The sequence below is a fragment of the Limulus polyphemus genome, unplaced genomic scaffold, assembly GCF_000517525.1.
Source record: "Limulus polyphemus unplaced genomic scaffold, Limulus_polyphemus-2.1.2 Scaffold2497, whole genome shotgun sequence".
NCBI classification, from domain to species: Eukaryota; Metazoa; Arthropoda; class Merostomata; order Xiphosura; family Limulidae; genus Limulus; species Limulus polyphemus.
In genome coordinates this window covers 118,381-140,413 of record NW_013668107.1, presented here as the reverse complement: position 1 = coordinate 140,413, position 22,033 = coordinate 118,381, and the positions used below count along the sequence as shown (strand labels likewise).

The 22,033-nt window shown below is 32.1% G+C and overlaps 1 protein-coding gene across 1 annotated transcript; it reads right to left on the bottom strand.

Annotated features, from left to right (window-relative positions):
• Nucleotides 1-577: 577 nt before the first annotated feature.
• Nucleotides 578-17,944, bottom strand: LOC106467131 (fructose-bisphosphate aldolase-like). The gene is made up of 7 exons (XM_013927449.2): nucleotides 17,797-17,944; nucleotides 16,715-16,830; nucleotides 9,646-9,912; nucleotides 7,043-7,203; nucleotides 5,833-6,091; nucleotides 5,530-5,729; nucleotides 578-1,083 (listed from the first exon to the last, which is right to left on the bottom strand). The coding sequence occupies exons 2-7, from the start codon at nucleotides 16,821-16,823 to the stop codon at nucleotides 991-993; spliced, it is 1,089 nt and encodes a 362-aa protein (XP_013782903.1). The 5' UTR covers nucleotides 16,824-16,830; nucleotides 17,797-17,944; the 3' UTR covers nucleotides 578-990.
• Between the last annotated feature and the right edge of the window lie 4,089 nt (nucleotides 17,945-22,033).

Below are 22,033 nucleotides of genomic sequence, written 5' to 3'. Positions count from 1 at the left end.
CTCAGTGTTTTTTGCTTTACATGTTGCATGTTACATGTCTTTCCTTCAAACATACCTTAAAGTTGAAAGACTATTATCATTTGTATAATTTGTGCATAGTATTATTTTTTCTGGGGTAATGTTTTAGCACTGTGTTTCTTGTGCACAGTATTAATGTATACCCATTTGGCACTGCTATTTTGTATACAAAACAGCTAATTGCATGACTCTAGCTACTACCTGAAGCAAAATATAAAAAAAAAACAAGTAAACAGTTCATTTCTTAATTAGAACTTGAAAACTTAAAAATCCATATTCAGAAATATGAAACCACACAAGAGCAGCATAATGCAACAAAAACAATAATTGGTAAAGTATAGCTTGTCTGCATTTGTATTGTACATTATTAGAAGATATACATTGCTTAGAAATGTGAAGACTTATTTAAGGAGGTGATTTCCCGAGTAGCTTTAAATGGGGAACTCGTTTATTTATAAGAAAAGGGGTTTGTTATGCTTTATGTTATTAAAGGAACAAATACACAATTTTCTTCTTTCAGTATATAAATCACTATTAATAAAAGAACAAAATGACCAACTCTGGTGTTACTAATTTTTAATGCACAGAAAGGCTTCCAAAACAATATGCTTAGAGTGGCTTACTTTTATCGTAAAACAGGTCAGGTATTTTGCTTCCTAACTTGAACTACAAACAAGCTAGTTATTACACATTTTATCACACAAATTTTTAACTTAACAGTACTTTAAGGAACTACAATATCATGAAATACTACATAGTTTACATAGTTCTATTATAACAATTACTGTTCTCAAAGATAATTTATTTTGCAATTCTATTAAACTTTCTGAATAACTGTTTTAAACATATCCTTGGTTATTTCAGGTTAGAAGACAAAAAATCTGAACCAAAAGACCTCTATTACAAGAAAAAGGAAATTCTGTAACATACTGAGAAACTAGGGCTAAAGAGAATTTCTTGGTTCACTCTTGTTTAATATTCATGGTTTTTGATGAAAAGGATCTCTTCTGCTGCAGCCCCACTAACACCACCTGTATACTTTCCAAGAGCAGCTTCACTGTTGGCCTAAAAAACAACATACAAATTAAACTACAAATTACCATGTTTGAGGAAAAGAAACTCGTGAAGAATGACAGTTCTGATACCATGATCATAAACATACAAATGTCAACTATTAATAATACCAGAAACAATCACATGTGATGTAGAAACTTGATAAATGAGAATATGTAACTGCTGTAAAAACAACAATAACTGTGATGTGTACCTTTTAATAAAACATGTTTTGAAGTGCAAACACTGGATCTAATACTTAGACTTAATTCTGGTTCTGTGCTCTCATCAGCCATGAAATAATCCAGAAAATTTCATTAGGGTTTGTTTTGGTATAAGAGATGAATTTAATGTAAACATGGTTCGCATAAGCTATTAGGAAAAAATTGCAGGACCTTTCCTAGGACCAAATTGTCATTTTTTGAGGGCCTAATGTACTGATTTTTAACAGAATGTCAACTTCGCCAAAATAAATAACTAATGTTTTATTATGTTATAAAAGAATAAAGAAATGGCTGTACAAAACATTCTAGCAACAATGAATACAACTAACAATGTGATAAAGCCTTTGCATCTTTCTCCCAAATACTGTGCTTTGAATGGAGCTAAAAATTCCTCCTATTGTGTAACCTAAACTAAATACTATTTATTCAAAATATTGTTTCAACTTGCCAATAGGTCAGGTCAACCAGCCGACTTGTATTGATTTCCTACTGAACATATATCACAAGTCATCATACCAACCAAGTAAAGATCCACAGTAATGTTTATCACATGGTTTTCCCATATAATTTCATTTCATTATTTTAAAACACTTTCTTAGTTTATTGCAGCAATTTCACCCAACAAAGAACTGCAAACCTTGTGGGTCATTAAAACCTTTGTATTTCAACATGGTGTTTAGCCTGTAAGCTTTCTTATATGATAAGACATACTTATACCCACATCTGAATATTTAAAACAATAATTACTCTGCATAATTTTAACTTATTGCCAGACCATCTTTTTAAGAATTTTATTCATTTTAGATCTGAAACAAAAAACTATTAATAATAACACAAAAACAAATAATATGCATCACAATACCATATTTACAGTCTGGATTGTCTCTTCAAAGCAGAATAATATACCCAAAATACTAAGTAATAGAGCCTAAAATGACACTCAAATATTTTGGCCTAAATTGATCACTGTACAAAAGATGGGTGGTCTAATCAGGTAGAAACAGACAGGCCGTCTTTAATGGCAAATATTTGAATATTTCATGCATGGTGATTAGGTTTATGTTACTCATTTGTATTATATTGTTGCCATTTTGTTTTTTCTCTTGCTATTTACTAACAAATTTTAGGCAATAACTGATGTAGAACTTAGGTTAGAAACATTGTTGTTGTTTAAGTGTTTATGCTGAAAATGGAATTAGGAAAATTCTAAAATGCTCATGTTCTTTATCCTCTCAACAATTTTACGATTTTTGATTTCCATGAAAAACACCTTGAGCTTATTTTATGCTAACAATATTATTTCAACAGTGTCACATGACATCTATTCTTTCCAGAAGGATGTACACTGTACATAGTTCAACATCTATTACCAAATCAATGTATTTCCCATTTTACAAATTACATTTTCTACAGCTCATTATTCACAAAACAGAGATAAATACAATGGTAAGACTTGTAACTAATAAAAATGGAGGATGTGGGAGAGATGGAGTTGGAGTTTTTCAGGACCTCCTGATAAAAACAATGGATTTTCCATGGTTTACAAAATTATTTAACTTTCCAAGATTTTCATGACCTGTGCAAATCAATAATAAAGGAATGACAAAATAACCTGAACTCTTGATAATTATGATGGAACATAACTATATATCAAATGATAATGTATGTATTCACCATTAAGATCCTTAGGAAAAGAAAAATATTCAACTATGACAACCAATAAAAATGGAATGCACACACTTTATTTGGAGTAGTTAGGTATCAACATATTGTTGCAAGATATATTTCCAATGTTTAACTATAGATGTTTATTAGTGTGTGTTTGTCATTACGATGCTAAGATCTAGAAAGACCACAACAGTTAAGAACTGAGAAGGATCATGCAATATGTAGAAACAAGAGGAGGGTAATCAGAATTTGGAACTAATGATTGTGTGGTTTCAGTGTCAGCAAATTTATTCAGTAGAATAAGTTAAGAGTTTTTGTATCTGTTATGCTACTCAGTTATTTGAGTTAGAATTGTTTATCAATCAATTAGCTTTACAAGGAAACTTTATAAGTTAGGGTCACATCTTATAGTTTATACTGAATTGTATTTGAAGTTAGGGCAATATTAAGTTGCAAAGTTTATGTTTAAAACTTCACTTATGAAATTAGGCCTACAAGTGAATGCAGCTGTAAGAAACATTAGTAAAGATATAATTCTTTATTGTTACATGGACGAATTAAGAACAAGTATAAATCTGATTGAAGCCAAGATCCACAAAGCTATTGGGGACTACACAAAGGGACTACAACGAGTTTCAAGAATAGTGCAGAAAAACCAAACAGCAAACTTTTGCTCCATTAAGCCTGAAGACAAAGATGTACTGGGCACAGTGGGATTCATTATGCTAATAAGAGGGCTTATCAGGAAAGAAAAGATACCAGTGTGCAAAATAATGACTACAAGTTGGTACTTTCACAGTCTCTAGATTCTGAAGCACTCCATCTCCACCTTTCAACAGCTGGTCACTTAGATGTTAAGACACTGGAGAGAGTAAGTGAGCACTACTGCATTGGGTGCTGGGAATCTGTAGAAAATTGGTTTATATTGTGTAAACTATGCTGTGAGCAAAAAGATCCATGAAAGAAACAGCAAGGGCAACCACAGCTGTATCATGTTGGAGCAGACAGAAACAGTGGGAATAAATATAGCATGGTTGTGATGGACTATTTCACCAAAATAACCATAAATATATTCTGTTCCAAGCCAGGAAGCAAAAACCTAGCAAGGACATTCGTCAACAAATTTGTTTCAAGATGTGGGGGGTGTTCATGGAATTATACTCAGATCTAGGACAACAATTTGAATTAGTCTTGTTTGTACAAATGTATCAGTTCTTTGGAAACAAAAATACCAGTACAACAGTCTTCATTCAACTTTTTTTTTTTTGCTGTGTGTTCAAGTGATACAAATGTACACTTTTAAACCAATTACCTGTTTATGTGAATGAACATCAGAAAACATGGGATTAATATCTTCCACTGGTATTTATGAGTTATTGAACAGCAGTATATAAAACTACATGTAATACACTATCATCACTCATATTTGGGAGAGAACTTACAATGCCATAGGACCTCTTCTGTACTCGCATACAAAGGATAGTCTTTCAGTAGATTCTTACAAAGAGTATGCAGATAGACTAAGGGACACGAATGACATCATACATGACTTTACTTAGGAAAGATTTAAATCATATAGTAATAAAACGAAAATTTGCTATGATGTCAAGGCTGATAAGACTGGATTCCATTAATGCTATATGGTATGGCAGTACAATCCCCACTGCAAGAGAGAACAAACACCAAAGCTAAGAAGGAGTTGGGAAGAGCCATATGTTGTTTACAGAATCCAGAAGGATGGCAGTCCAAACCAAAGGTCATTCACTGCATCATTTGTGTATTAGAATTGTTCAAGGACTTCACAATCGTGAATGAGGACAGTGTTGCATGCTCTATTTTCAAAGTTTTAATTTAGATGTTTGCTATTCAGTTACTCTGCAAGTTAAGTTGTTTATCAACTAATTAGCTTTGGGAAGAAATTTTATGACTCAGGCAAAGATCATGGAGTTTATTTTCAAATGTTGTATTTGAAGTTAGGCTAACCACTTTGTTAATTGCAGAGTTTATGTTGATAGTTTATTTATGAAATTAGGCCCACAAGAGAATGTGAACATAATAAATGTTACTGAAGAAATAAATTAACTAAATATTGTTACATGGACTGAACTTGGCATTACTTTTACCAAATAATTCAAAAGAACCTGCCCAATGATAGAACATGTTGCAAAATTATTTTAAATCGAAATATTTCAAAAGAAGTTAGTTATGATTTAAATTAATTTCTAACTCCAGTAGTTTGAATACAACATTTGTTTCACTAATAAAACCTGGCACAAGCAATAATTATTAGTTTAAATTGTTACTCCCTGCCAAACAAGAGATTTACAGCAAATTACCTTTTTACAGATGTGCAATATGAAATACGTGAAACGAGATAAGAAGAATTTAAATAATGAAAATTTCTTAAGTGCCTGAAACAATGTAGAATAATGTCCACAAAACTACACCAACCAACTTCTTGCACATGGAGTTAATTTTTTTTTAATTAGATATAGCGTTCATCTGAAACTAACTAGCTAAGTCCAAGGAATGCAATGGAGAAAAACTACTATGCAACTCAACTGACCTTAGCTCTTTTGAGGAATTCTTCTTGCCCAGCTTTTACACTCTCAGCCTTTCCAGACCAAGCCTTTAGTGCACTTGCCTGCAAAGCACGTCCATAACTAAATGTCAGAGCCCAAGGTTTCTTTCCTGGATATTTATTGATAGCATCAAGATTAATAGAGGCTTCTTCTTCAGATTGGCCACCAGAAAGGAATGTGACTCCTAAAAAGTACATTTCATTCGTTTACATAAGCTATGCTGTATATAAACAAAAACAAAAATAACACTGTAACAATAACAGAAAAAAATAACTTGTTGAACTTACCAGGAACAGCAGCTGGGAGTGTTCGTTGCAGGGTAGTTACAGTTGCCTTGGCAACATCTTGAGGAGTGTATTTGATAGAGCAGCTTTGACCAGCAGTCACCATGTTGGGTTTTAAGAGCGTACCTTCCAGGTAAACGTGATGGTCATTCAAAGCCTTGTAAACTGCAGCAAGAACTTTCTCTGTGACCTTCTGGGCTCTCTCCAAGTCATGAGTCCCATCAGGTAGAACTTCAGGTTCAACAATTGGTACAATGCCAGCCTATAAAATTAATAGTATAGCAGAATAAATTTTCTCCAGTAATTTAACAGTAGAATAAGTAAATACCTATAGCACTTTTAAATAATTAAAAAAGACACTATTTTTAAATATTGTTGACAATTATTTACAATAGAATTTTTAAGTGTTACAGTCTCATATTTTCAAATACTTCAAAAATGACAGTTTTCAATCTGTGGTCCAAGGGTACATTTCAGGTGGTCTGTGGAAAAGTTGCATTAATTACATAAAGAAAATGGTAACATAGTATATAGATCCCACTGTGGTCTGCTGAGATAAGAAACAACAACAACATAATTCAGGTGGTTCACAAACAAAAAAGTTTGTGAACCACTGTTTTACATTTACAGATTGGTTAAGTTTATACAAGTTAGCATACAACCTATAATTACTTGATGCCATAACACACTTTAAAGCAGTAAGCTCCTTCTAAAAGTTTTCATAATTTTAAGTAACCTCATTTAAAAACAAAAATACAATATCTGTATACATACATAATGTTTTATATGATTTTTAGTTGCAAAACTGTTGTTCTCCTTTTGTACTTTCATTTAGAAAATTTTACAATGTGTATGTACACATTTTTCATATTTAATAACATTGGTGGGGGGGGGGGAGCGGAACTAATGGTTTTATAGCTACAAAAACTGATAAGTACCTGAAATCTCTTGGTATTTTGTAGTTTGACATTTTTTAAACATTTTTATGGCAAAAAAGTGAAGCTTTAAAACTAGAAATATACACATATCATTTTATCAAGTTCTAAAGTATAACAATGTATTTAAGACTGTCTGTAATTGTGCTTTCATATTTGACTAAATTCTCCTTTATATACATTATTTTTATTAAACTGTTGATAAGTTAATAAGATAACTGCATAGATAAGATAACTGCATAGCTCAATATATATAAGAAAAAAAAAATTCCACTCACTTGTTGGCAACATGTTGCATAACGAGCCAGTACGTTGGCATTTTCCAGGATAGCTAAAGGAGAGGGATTGTGTTCTCGGATTTTAAGAACACATCTCCATTTAGCAAACAAACATCCCTGTTCCCTGTACTCCTGGCATCGCTTGGTCAGGTCATCTAGCCCTGTGGAATTTAGGTATTTTTTCGTTAACATATTTTTGTTCTTTTTTATGTAAGTGGTTAAAAATAACTAATGTTTAACAGGACACACAACACAGAAGTAATCTTTTTATACTTTTCAGATTTACTATTTTTGAAAATTCATTAAAAGTTTTACATATCACCGACTAAATTATAGTTTGATTATTTTGAAGCTTTTAGTTTACTTTCATAAATTACATTAATTGTATTTAATCTGATAATCTTTTGACATGATTTTCTTTGCTTTGGTGAAGTGTGGTAGTTTAGAAAATAGTTTTCGCACCTCTTCTTTGGTAAAACACTAGTGAATTAAAGTTGTCTCTGAACTGATACAGTTTCTCTAAAATTCTACTCAATAGCCTCTAGCTTCCTGCTAAAAATGATGCATTAACACCCATTTCAAATAGATTATACCTTGTCACTTGAACAAGTACAAGATATAAGCACAATAACAATTCAATTACAGTAACTTGTGCAATAAATTTTAAAATTAAAAATAAGATCAGCGTTGAAAATGCACAATAAAATTTTATTTGGCCGACAGCCAAAATTAAAAGACTACATGCTTTATGCTACCATCATAAGGAGTAAAAACCTACATGACAAGTGGATAGTTTTATAGAGAAAATGAACCTAATACTCAAAGTGAATTGAATATTAGAGAATCAATAGTAATTTTGTGTTTTTAAATAAATAATTCTTTGTTAAATAGAGATAAAGGGTTAACTGGTGATAATGCACAGTTTTGGAAAAAATATTGACTTCTTATGTATAACACCCATACTATTCTCATAGATTGCAATGATTTAAACCTTTTCTCTATAAAACTAACTGCTTGTCATGTAGGGTTTTACTCTTGATTTTGGTAGCATAAAGCAACCAAAATGTGTAGAGTCTTTTAATATTGGCTGTCGGACAAATAAAATTTTACTGTGTATTTCAAACATTGATCTTATTTTGAATTTTAAAATTAAACACATTGCATATATGTATTAATCTTCATAATAAACTATCCAGACAAAAACAATCACATCATTCTTATGGTTTTCTATCTCACATATTCCATTTTACAAGTCCATAAGTTAAAAAAATGTACTATACACATACACAAACACACATACATACATACATAGTGACATAAACAGGAGATGGCTGAGTGGGTGCAAGTCCTTGCCTTCCTTCTCTTATGCCCTAAAAGTGCCTTTTTCCCTCAGTCATAAAAAACTGTCAATAACCACAAAAAGGCATACCTGATTCCACACCTTGTTTGCTACGAGTTATTAGGAAAAACAACAACTTTAAAATGAATGGCACATTGGGACTTGTAGGTCTTTACGGTAAACACAAAAAAAATAAGTGATTTGCTATTAAATATTAATACAAAATAATTCACTCCTTAGTTTTAGATTTTAAAAAGATTTATAAGATCAGTTTAATAAAAGTGAAAGAGGATCTGTTTGCTTCTTATGGCTTTTCACTCTATGTGTAACAAAAGCAATCCATAGTCTCCTCGAAAAAAAAAGTCTTGCCCTATGATACTTGAAAAGTGTCCTTTTAATATCCTCTGCATATTACTATGTATATAGTGAGTATGATGTTTGAGTAGAAACTTCTATTTACATTAAAGAACCAAAAAAAAACATTCATGATAATGGAATATACATATGTTAGACACAGTGGTAAAGTGGAAGTTAATGTGTAGAATGGACATATAAAGGTCAATAATCATTGCGAAGATTTAAGCATCTTTATGAAAATGAAGAGCAGTTGTCTATACTGTATATAGAATATTATAAAATGAATATTAGCAACACATACAACTAATCAAGAACCTATGGTCACAGATGTTCAACTATGCAGAGTTTCAAATATAAGATGCAAATCATCAATTATCATCATTTTACTGTATAAGTAGACCTGGCATTTGTCAAATCCTAAACAGCAACTTCAAAAAATTTTTCCTTGAGTAAATCACACAAACAAAAGCATTATGATAACCTTTATTACCATAACACTTAGTATTTGATTTAGTAATATTTCCATGCTGACTAGAGTTATTTGTAATATCTTATACACTGATAATCCACAAACTGTAGCCAAAATTTCACAACATAAGCAATTCTCTGTTGCTAATTAATTTATCAATTTATTTATTTATTAATTAATTGATTTATTCAAGTTCTTTAGTACCAATACAAAATAACAACTGGCAACTAAAACATTTTAATGTTTTGCAAAAATATTCACAGCATTCATGTTTATTATACAAATTCTTTTCTATATCATGTGAAGACAGCTAACCCAATATGGACAAACTTTCAATTGAAATTAAAAAAAAGTTTACATATTTTTTATTTATTTATGATTGAAAATAAACATGTAAGCACTGTTACGATATGTTGGAAACAGTAACTAAACACTTACCTTGAGTAGTAGACTCCTCATCTGTTCCCATAAGTGGAACAACACCTTTGTCCACTTTGATACCTGGTATTATACCACGGTTCTTGAGGATCTGGACAAATGGAGTTCCATCATCAGCCTTCTGGTATACGGTCTCATGAAAGAGAATAACACCACTAATGTACTCTTTCATTATTTCATCACTAGTAAATAGCAGTTGGCGGTACTGTCTTCTGTTTTCTTCTGTGTTCTCTACTCCAATTCCTGCTAGCCTCTTTCCCATTGTGGCTAAAATGTTTACAAAAATATTATACTTCTTTGTTTCAAAAAACACCTTTATCATGGATTCATGATGGTTCTAACATTTAGTATTGTAAAAACAAATATTAATTTAAATATTCAGAAAAACAAACCAGAGAAGGATCATAGAGTCCATTTGCTGAGAGTGAAAACTTATGTCTTGGTAGTGAGTATGTGTATAAATAATACGCTAATTTAGCAAAGACAACAAATGTTTGGTTACAACATCATGCACTATGGAAGAAACTGGAGGAGAAAATCACCATAGCAACCCCCCTGCACAGTCCAAGGCTGAAAACAACTCTTTGTTTAATTAATACATGTTAAAAATCTCAGAAGAAACATTATTCATGCAACATATTTAATAACCTTATTTTCATAATATTTATGTGCATTCTACAGACAAAAAAATCAAAAGGTAGGAGTACAAAGACCTAATTTTATAAATTTTTGGAAAAGGCCGTGACATATGAAAATTACCTAACAAAGTATAAAAAGCATTCTCACATGTAATATTGTGCAGTGTTTAAATACGAAAAAATGCTCCAAGATAAATTTTACAAAATTTTTACTACACAACTCATGTGATTTCAGTTATGAATTAATTATAAGTAAAATCTTGCATACTAAAAGAGAAACTAATGGAGCCTCATATGAGTCATGTAACAATTACATTTTCATGAAAAAGCTTCTACAATGTTATTTCTTTCTAGGTTAAGTTAACAACATACACAAGTTTTATCTTCAGCATATTAATTATAAAATGAATATGTGAAAGTGATTAATTTTTGAAAAGAAGTTTCATGTGAATGACAAATCACTGCTAAATGTTGGCTTTACTATTTAGTTATGTTTGTAAAGACAACATCATACATACTTTATTTTATTCTCAAATATAACAGTGAAACTTGTAACAACTTACATCTTGGCAAATTTATTCAAATAAAAATAAATAAATGAAAAACAACTTTATTCATCTTTCTGTCAATGTGCTTTTCCAATCGTGAAAACACACTGCAGTGTTAAGGCCTTTCATATTTTGAAAGTTTATTTCTTTGAAACAACAAACTGCTCTGTGTGTGTAAGAACATTGCTTTATAATTTGATTTGGGGCATACTAACCAAGTAAAAATAGTCACACACATACAAGTTAAAAATCATTTTCAGAAAAGTCATTCTTTCTTCGCTGTACCAAAAAGAAAACAATTTTAACGTGTTCACAGCTTCTAATTATGCCTGGAAGGATACACTAGGTAAGCTACCCTTCAAAGGACACTTTTCTTTAGATACTAATAATAGTTCTCACTCTCTTTTCTCCAAAACTGTTCAGAGGTTACTTAGGTTGGCCTAATGCCACTAAGCTGCTATAACCTTTACCGCTCATTTTCAAGAATGTTTTTATTGTCACTTTGAAGACATTTTTTTTTTTTTGTCTTCAGTACAAACTTCTAATTGTTCATCAAGGTTATGCTAATCACACACATTATATTATAAATGTTTTCTTACTTCAAACTGTACATATTTCTGTTACTTCAAAAACGGATATTCTTGCACAAAAATGTATTGGTTAAGATACGAGAATCTTGCAAACTGAGAACTGAGCAGTTATGAAAATCTCATTAGAAACAGAAAAAACAGCATGCTACACATTTTAAAAATGTACATGACATTAAAAGCCACTTAGAAAATTACCTATCTGAAACAATTCTGAAAATTAGGTTGTTTAACTTAGAGATAGGTCAGTCTAGTCAAATACATGATTACATTAAAAATAAGAAAATGTATTCAAATAACATATTACAAATTCAAGTTCTAAAAAAAATCATATTTATTTAGTTACTTTTTTTTTAACTGCTACTACAGAGACTGACAAATTACTTCAGTTCTGGAATAAAACAAACATATGAACAAAAATGTGTGAAAAGACACAATGAGAGAGTTGAAAAAATAACAAACTACACAAATGGCTACCAGTACATTTATGTTAACCTAGAATGCTTACAAGCTAAATGAGGAAACAATACAATGTAAAAAACCTCTTTACATCATCACTGGCATACCATAAATCAACTGCTTTCCATGATTAAACATCTTAAATACAAACAACTGATGGTTGCCTTTGAAAAAACAACCAAAAACATCACTTTCATCTTTTGCTTGCAATCAACATCAATATGATGCATATTTTTCTGAAAATATAACTAATCTCATCACAAAAATGATAGTAAAGAACAAGTTTCTAATAAGCTTTGTGGATAGAGAAAGATGAGCTCACTGAATTTACTGAGTCAGAATATGTTGTGCCAGCATGTAAAACTGGTTGTTATACGTTGCAGAGAAATTAGCCATTACAAGTGATTCATGGACTGAATTAATTAACAATTCTGATGTGGCATTCACATTACAGACTGGAAACTGTACAGCATCATTTTGCACACATACACTATGTCAGGCACACAGCAGAAAAACCTTGTAAATGTACTCAACACAGCTATTGAAACATGGAACACTAAAAGAAAAATTTACTGCTTGTGTGATTGAAAATACCAGTAATGTAATTTTAGCAACAATGAATTTTTCATTTGGAAATTGAGTCAATTCCTTAGTTGTAATTTTGAAAACACCTTACATCTGCCTACTAATCATAACTTCCAAGTCGTTAGTATTAATCAAGATGTAGGTGCTGAGGGCCTATTTTCATCATATCACAGTTGTTATTAATGTTTTACAACTGAAATAGGAGCAACACCTGCCTGAACATCATCTTCACAGTATTATCAAGTTCAAATTCTGATGTTGATATATTTTAGCATTTACATGAACAAAGATGGGCCATTTTTGAATACTTGAAAACATGGGTATCCACATTTTTTTTTACCAGGCAGATATACATTATTAATCTGAGAATTTAAAACAAATTTAGAAAATATTACAACAATGTTGTTGTAAGCACAGGTCTCTGGCTGGCATAACAAAGATGAAACAGGTTTTGGATTAATACTGGAGCTTTTTAACTGATAGAATAAAGGTTTTACAGAAAACAATAACACACAATAGCAATTAGGCCACAATAATAATGAAGCCAACTGTTCTTCTTCTCATGCAGTAAATTAGAAAAAAAACAACACAATTTTCTGCTGGGTTTATGTCAGTGATAACTTGGTTATCCACTAATAATAAACATACCCCACCTTGTGTCTGCCAATATGGAATGCTTTAAAAATATGCTGTAATAAAATGCTTACATATATCATACTGTATACAACATTTAATATGTATTAATTGTTTAAAAGATTAATATGTGTGATCAATTTAATGCAAGATTGTTTGTTTTTTTATTACCCAAACAGGACCTGGGATCCCAAGTACTTTCTAAGTGGGTAACCAGCTCCACATTGTCTATCCATGCAAACTTCTACTTTAAATGTGCAACAACTGCTCTGTATGGTAAGTCAGTGGTTTAAATCTCAATGGTATACTTCCTTACAAATTCCCTGCTGTTAAAGCATTTGAAAATTGTGTCTGATGAATCTCGCAAGGTGGTGCAGTTCAAATTATCAGTTGCAGAATTACAAGGAAGGCAAATGGCACCATCAAGCTCAAACACCACTAGGAAGTAACACCGAGTTTGTCAGCCCTGGACTTTGTGAGGAATTCAGTTAGCATCATTTCTTTTTTCAGATGCAGACATATGTTGGCATATAATCATTACATGACATATATTATCAGATCATTATCACTTAATATATTACATACACATAACTTTATTAATGATAACTTACAAGTTTCCTAATATGGTTTTATGTAATAATCTTTTCTAAGTTTAAACTATAGCATATGATATAACTCAAGAGCTACATGCTTTGTACATGGTGTTTACTGTTAATTAACTTGACATAGCATTATGTTAATTTTTGTAAACATGTGACACTGACATATGCTAAACTGCAGTATATAAATATCTCACTTCATTGCCAGGTTAGAAAACAGAAGAGAGTTTTTCCATTAGTAGTTTGTCATTATTATTACTTCTGTAGGTATTACCATGTAAGTTTCTATCTACCAGTGCCTGAGTTTATTGTGTAAAATCAGTTAGCATACATATGCATGTCCAGTAATCAGTGCAATGACCAATTTCTTCATCACCACTCAGTATGTGAATGTCACTTGTTCAGTGTTCACAAAATGTACTTTGTAAGTTCTCTTTATATATAATAATAAAAGGGCATGTATGTGTGTGTGTGTGACCACCATATCTCCAAGAGGAAAGAACCAAGAAACCTTAAATTTTGCACCCACAGAAAGTTGACCCTGAGGGTGTGCATGTGGGTATTAATACTTGTCCATATGCGTGTGTGCATGAGCATCTTTTTATGAGGCAAGCTAGTGAAAAACCACATACAAATGAAGTGGCTCCTTATATTACAAATAGAAATCAGACAGACAGACACACACATGTGCGTGTACACATGCACCTCTTTTCAACTGCTGTTAGTGTATGTACTGAAAGGTAAAACAATGACATGTATAAACAGCAAAACTGGAATAATATTTGTTGATTTCTTAATCTAGAGTCCCCATTGATTAAAGAGGTTTGTTTTTTTATTAAAAATGTTGATGATATAACAGAAAATACTTTAATTCAGAAATGATTTAAGTTTAAAATGGGATTGATATTTTTACTTTCATGTCTCTAGGCTAGGTTATCTTACACTAGGTCTTTACTCTAGGCATATTTATTAATTTCTTTAAACCATACTAACATTCACTACACTTACAAAGTTTCAAAGCAACCTTCTTCACAGCCCCCTTGCACTCCCCTGACTAAAATCGTAATTGGCAGACAGTAATCAAACTATATTATTTGCATAAATGCATTTTGGTATTTATGATTAAATCTTATTTTGAGAAATCAAGTGTGACATGACACAACAAACACTGGCTTTTATATAGGTTAGATAATGTGATGTATAGTGTTCCAGGGTTGGCGATAGTAAAAACCTTTTCATCTTGGAAGCAGATGGGGAAACAACCAATATTATCTATCCTGAAGCACTGCAATGGTTAAAAAGTGTAATAGATTTTGATAAATGTGATAGGAATTTGTGATATCATATATAAATGTGAAATATTTAATGCAATGATAAAGTTCTTTGATAATAAATAATTCTTAATTTACTGTACTTTCTTTACAATTTTTTTATGTTTCTGGGAAATAAAAATGTTTAGAATAGATTCGACTGTTCTTCTATGCTAAAATATTTCAACCTAATAAACCGAACAAAGCTGGGTACTTTCGCTAGTGTGTTAATAAACAGCTCCCAGGATTACTAGATGTGTCTTTACTGAACTAGTTGAGGCTACTGTAGACAAACTAGCCACCAAATACAGAATGTAGATCATCACAACTCACAACCTAAGCACTTAAAATTTACTGAACTCAATACTCAGATTACTGTGAGAGACAAGGTTGGTGAGCCTGTATCCATTCTACTACAGAAGATATTTTTCAAATTCTTCGGGTCAGGTTAGCAGCCCCTCTAGTGAAGTGTTTCTCAAACTGGAGCCTTGACCCAAAAGCGAGTTGCAAGGCTACTAAGGGAGTCAAGTACAGTCATGTCCAGTAATTTGCTAACATTTCAATTGTGGGGGGAGGGGTCATTACAGCCCAAGATATTTTCAAAGGTGGGCTCAGAAAGAAAAGTTTGAGAGCCCCTGTTCTAGTGAATGCAGAATAGAAAAAGTATGCAAGAAGATCACAATGGCAGCATTATTTGACAGAGATCATGTGGAAGAAACATGAAGGTAACCTGACATAAAAACTATTTTGACATTGAGACATATATTTTACAGAATTAGGAGCCATTTATATGATGAAGGATGAACAAAAGTCAGTTCAAGAAGTTTGGTGTTAGCAAGGGCACATTTGTGTATTCCTGCAACTTTCCTCTCAACAGTGTACGTGTTTTCAACAAACAGAATTGTAGTAAGTGAACAGGCTATGCAGTTACCCCTCTTTCCTACACATACAATATGCTAATATTAAACAAGAGTCTATGAATATTTTTTTTTTGCTACTTGTAATCTATAGTGGCTAGCTACAATTAAAAAAAAGTTTTTGCTTTTTTTTTAATTTTGTAATGTGTTTTTGCCATTTGTCCCTTTTCTTTAAACTCTGGACTGCAGTAAAATTTCAAATACATGGCATGTACTGTTTCCTTTCTATAAATAGATGAAGTAGCATAAACATGTACTATATTAAATTGACCACTAAAAGTACAAATAGCATGTTCCATGTTTATAATTATTTATATGTATTGAAGAAAAAAGTATACTAACTTAAATTCATCTGATGTCAGTACTTATTGCCTTGTTGTAATTGTATTTATGTAAAGCTATTACCTTGTCTGCTTGCAGGACAGGTACATATTTGATATATTATACTTCTGCCTTTGCTTTCCGAGAGTGCAATTAATACAGCAAATAATCCACCAAATGTTTGAATCTGTGACAAGAGCAGTGGCTACAATTTAGTTAATTTAATACATGAGAATAATGGTCCCAGCGTATTTAGTTATAATATAATTCCAAATTTCCATCCCTAGACATGATTATAACCCAGATAATTGATTCTAATAACAGAGCTCAAACAATTGAAGTTCTGTGACATGTTAATTGCTTGTTTATTTTTATTGTTTAATATCTGTCAGGTTTTGCACCCAACAATGAAATTTTACACACATTTCTTTTTGTATACACTGGTTAAAATATTAAAAAAATTGTTACTTACATGTGCTTTCATCTGCAGCCAAGATTCCTTTACCAGGAGCAACAATAGCTTCAGCAGTCTGCCGCAGCTTGGTTTGCTCCTCTTCGCTCAGGTAGTTGAAATGAACCATGACTGATCTGCAAAAAAAAAAATAACTATATTTACAAAGATACAATACATCTCTCACCTGCCTCTTCAACTAAATGTTAAGGCAATGATTTAAAACAATCTTACATGTGTGCACATCAGCACATTCTTAACAGCCCTAAACATGTTTTGGATGCTGTGATGAAAAGAAAGTTTTGTCCAATTTTCTCTTGCATTACACATCACAAGTGCAATAAATATATACCACTTTTACTATTAACCATAATTCATTTAAAAATATGGATTGCAAAAATATAAGACAAACAAACAGATCAATATTGCAGCTAAATCTGTGAAGGTACTTGAAAACAACAAATAGCGTTTGTGTATTACATAGGTAAGATATGCTTTATTCCTTTATTGTTAGTGTTACTGTCATTAACAGTACTAATTAGAATAATGTCTAATTTTATTAATTTTTTAATTACATCTTTTATTACTATACTTTCAATATTGAGCTTGTTTTGCACTGTTACCGTGTTCGCCCAATATGTAGTTACTGCTAAATTAAATCTCCTAAGCTGGCCGAATTTCATAAAGTATAGTTGGAATTATAGCCGAAATTATCGTAAACAGAAAAAAATACCCAACTGATGAAACAATGCAGTCTAATCTTTATATATATGAGAACGTAAAAAAAAAAGAAGTAAAAAAATTGTATATTTAATTAGCAACAATCATTACCAAGTTGATATTTAGTTGTACTCTAAGTAGTAAGCTTGCTATGGTTTTTTGTTGTGACAACTCAGTTTTTGGTTTAGTTAAAAGTAACATTAACATTCTAACTTGTAAGTGTAGTCTTGTTCAGTTGTTGGACACTGCAGTTTTCAAACCATATAAATAAATACTGTAGCATATAAATTTTACTTTATCTTCAGTATATGTCACGTAAAGTTCCTCAGAATTAGAAATTATTTATGACATTAATAAATAAAGCAACTAATTTTGTAACTTACCCTTGTCGTCCTAAGAGATTTGCTACAACTAGATCGGAATAACACCTCACGAATGACGAGAACGCCGCAGTAATCAATACTGAAGCAAACTTATCACGTAATACTAGATTTCCGGAGTTCCTAAAAACAACAGCGCCACACACGTACAACAACGAAAACCGCGAACACCAAGCTTAATAACGTGAACATATTCCGCCAAGATTTTGACGTAATGTTGGCTTTCTTCAGAACTTTTAATACATAAGCACGCCAGTTATATAAAGTCGTGTTTATGAAATACAACTAATAATAACATTTCATTCCACCAAGAGGGCGAAAATAATAATAAAAAAAGAATACAGTTTACGTCTTGTTGACAAATTTCACTGTTAAATCTAACTTCCAGACTTGCAAATTATATAGCATTATTCTGAATTCAAATAGTACGCTTTTAATTTTGACGCAGTACTGATCAAATTTTGTACTTTACATGTAAAACAATAACACAAAATATATTCTGCAACTTGTTGGTTGCTAGTTTATAATCACAACCTCTTCATAATAGAATTTCCTATAGACAATAATATCCAGATGATATGACTAAACCAGTCCTGGCGGTCGCTCGTAGGAGGTGATTTTGAAAACGTACTTTTTTACGTTTTTTTTATTATCGATATTATTATTAAGGCACTGGAAACCTTTATGTGTGAGCTACTTGCTACTGTTATTATCTTTAGCTTAAAGCTATAATTGTATTTCATTTTAGTTTTTGATTTGCATTGTCATAAACTTTCCATACCAATTTGGAATGTGAAACTGGGGAGGAACACAGGTTCTAAACTGTATGAGCTGGCCTCCCCCCTCCCTCACCCCATGGCAAGGTCCCCGAAAGTGCTGTGCTTCGAGAATAAATAAATCCGAAATTAAGAGTAACAAATGTTTTATTTATTGATTTTGAAGTTCATATGTCAAGTTGTGTTGTAGCCTACAAAGTGCATAATTCTTTTTTTATGCATGGCATGAGCACGATTTACTGACGTCACGACAGTACAAATTGCAACGTTAAGCGTCTTTTATGTGACGTCATTTTAGTGTCTGCTGACTGACTGACAGACAACACACTACTGTATCGTGGTGCGACTGGTCAAATAAAGGTGACCCCTCCAGACGACTTTAGGCCCCCTTTCGGGAAATTACCACAAGCTCAAAAATTCTTGTGTGGTATAAACGATAATGCCAAGCCTTTTTACCCTGGAGCAACAACTTTGCTAGTTTTTGGAGGACACTTTCACTAGTTCTCCAGCGGGTCAGCGGTAAATTTACGCATTTACAATACTAAAATCTAGGGTTCGATTCTCCGCGGTAGACAGAGCGCAGACAGCTCACTATGTAATTATGCACAAAAACTATAACAAATCTTTTACAAATGCGAAACAAGCGAAATTACGTCAGTAAATATCAACAATCATTTCATGCACATATTTTCAGAGATAAGTGTGGTAGCGGAAGTTAACACACAGGTTGAATGTGTAGCACAGTTGTCACTACAATGCAACCATACAGAACTGGCGCTGACAACACCCATCAATCTTGCGCGCATTTTATTAGCTCACTAATTTCGGGAGTGCCACAATCAAGAGGGAGTAAACTCATTTCCACGAAAGAAAGGAATTCGTGTTATCACGGTTGCAATTACACATACGTTATAAACACGTACTTATCTACGTATCATATACATATTGGACGGAACAACTAAGTATGTTTTGTTTCAAGTAACTTCTTAGGTTACATTTAAATTACTAAACGTCGAGTTTTTCAAGCTACGCTTGCTTTATATAAATAAACAAACATATTTTCAACACACACGACACTATAGTTCCTATGATATTAGTTGTAAACTACATACTGGAGGGTAGCATTATGCTCAAAATGGCTAATTTCCAAGTTTGATATAAAACGATACCAAAAATCGAACTACTACACAGCAATTCAAACATCGAATTTTCTCTAGTAACATCAAATGCAACGAAATTGAAATAAAACTCGAAAGCCAAATTTATAAACAAAATCTGGTGAAGAAGCAAAATGTTCTTTTTAAGGTTGATTTTATTTGTTTGTTTGTTGAATTTCGCCAAAGCTACTTGAGGGCCATCTGTGCTAGCTGTCCCTAAATTAGAAGTGATAGTATAGAAGCAATGCAGCTAGTCAACACCGCCAACCGCCAATTCTTGAGCTACTCTAATCGAATAGTGAGATTAACCATCGCATTACAACGCCCCGCACGGTTGAAAGGGGCAAGCATGTTTGGTGATAGGATTGAAACCCGCATACTGTGAGTAGTGTGCACCATATAAACACCAGGCTTGGTAGTACTGATAACATATTTGTATAGGGAAATCATTAGTGAACAAAATGTGAATGCACGGTGTATAGGAGTGGTTCCGCCAAGCACGTGCTAAATCACACGTACGCTTAAGGTTTTTTTTTATATATGAAAGGGTTGAGTAGCCAAGTGAAAATTTCGTTACAACAGTTTACAGAACTTGTTTAATATATTTACAAGTCAACTGACCTATTTTTATTTTGTTTTTACCACCTCAAAACTACTAAAATAGCCTTTTTGCAATAGTTGTTAAACTAGAATGCAAAGTTTTCTTGGAAACTGATACATATTAGTCTACATTTACATTTATTAAAACAACAGCTGAAACAAGTTATTACGAATAGGATACAGCCTCGTACTTTTCTAGAAATAGTAATAGTCACAAGCTACAGCTGAACAATTTTAAGGTTGATTTGTTGTAACTTCCAAGCCGTTTTGAGTGTATATAAAAAATTGTCGTTTTCCTATAATTTTTTTTGTGGTGAGTAATTTCATACAAAGGACAAAACAAACACCAAGTGCATGTTAATGTATGTTACAGTGAGAGGACTGATTTGGGCCGGTTTTTCAAAATAACCGGAGATACATAAAAGATATGTTAAACACAGTACATTTGAAGATGGCTTACCCAAAACTGATAGTTACTCCTTCTTTTAAGAAAACGAATGTTTTTTCAAGTATTACTACATAATTTCAACAATTGTAGTTTTATGATCAGTCTTATCACAGTTAATTTATGGTGAGCCAATTATTTATAAAAATTGGTAACTTTATTCAAAAAAAAGATTTAAACCCAGGAAATTTCCCCGTAAGTAAGTTAAAGAGCTTCTTGAAATAATTTATTTGTTTTTTGCACCGGCATGCTCTTTATTTTCTGAAAAACAAAAACATCCCACATATGATAAACTATAACTTGTAGCTGGAGATCAGGTCCATGTTCTTTCTACTGTTAAGCAAATTATTAAAACTTTCGTTATTTACAAGTGACCACAAAGGATTACTAAATTATTGATTGCATAGTCTTAAAACAAAAATGAAATGTAACAAGTTATCGGGAAGCCATATGCCTAAACTGTTGTAATGATATTGTTGTGAGCTTTATATATTCAATGTTTTAATACGGATGTTAACTAGATGAAGTGGCGTAGCAAGGGTTCTCAGCACCCGCGGGCAAAGACACTTTTGGCGCCTCCGTCTCTGGAATGTTTTGATTAGTTGTTTTGTGACTCATTATCCACTTAATGACAATAATATAAAAAATCAATTACCGCCTTACACAGGCCTTAAATAAAGTTACAATATAACATCTCACGATATCAAACTGTAAACCTGGAACTAATGAAGTATAGCCTACTAGGTGTACTTGCATAATTTGTAAACCACTTTGATATTTATGTCATCCAGTATTGTTCAAAGTCACATAGCTAGAGTAATCTTTCAAGCATGCAGAATAAGTTTCTGTTATATCCCTAGTTTTGAAACTAGTGTTTTATATGAGAAGCCAGTCGCTTGTGGTGTACATGGATTATAAAACAGATTGATATAATACTACTTAAGTTTACAAATAACAAATCTTATTAGTTTACAAAACTGTACATATACTTAACTAGATCTTGTACAGGTAGCATTCTGGTATTCATGGTTTCATTATATGAACCTTTCGTGCTTTTGCTGCTGCAAATGCATCAATTAAACTATCAAAATTTAAGGTATTAAGTACGTCTTTTTCAATACATAATATTGCCAAGTTACTAAGTCGTTCTTGAGTCATTGAGATTCTCAAGTATGTAAGAATTAATTTCAACTGAAGAACCTTTCACAACTAGCAATAGAAATCCCAGTTGTTAACAAAGACTGCAATGCAATGCTTAAATT

Bases quoted from the DNA above. Each gene is read 5' to 3' on its own strand.
- LOC106467131 (XM_013927449.2), bottom strand. From the start codon at position 16,823: ATGGTTCATTTCAACTACCTGAGCGAAGAGGAGCAAACCAAGCTGCGG. The intron at 9,913-16,714 runs GTAAGTAACAAT...TAAACATTTTAG, and splicing joins GGCTGCAGATGAAAGCACAT to CCACAATGGGAAAGAGGCTA. The intron at 5,730-5,832 runs GTAAGTTCAACA...TGTACTTTTTAG, and splicing joins ACTCCCAGCTGCTGTTCCTG to GAGTCACATTCCTTTCTGGT.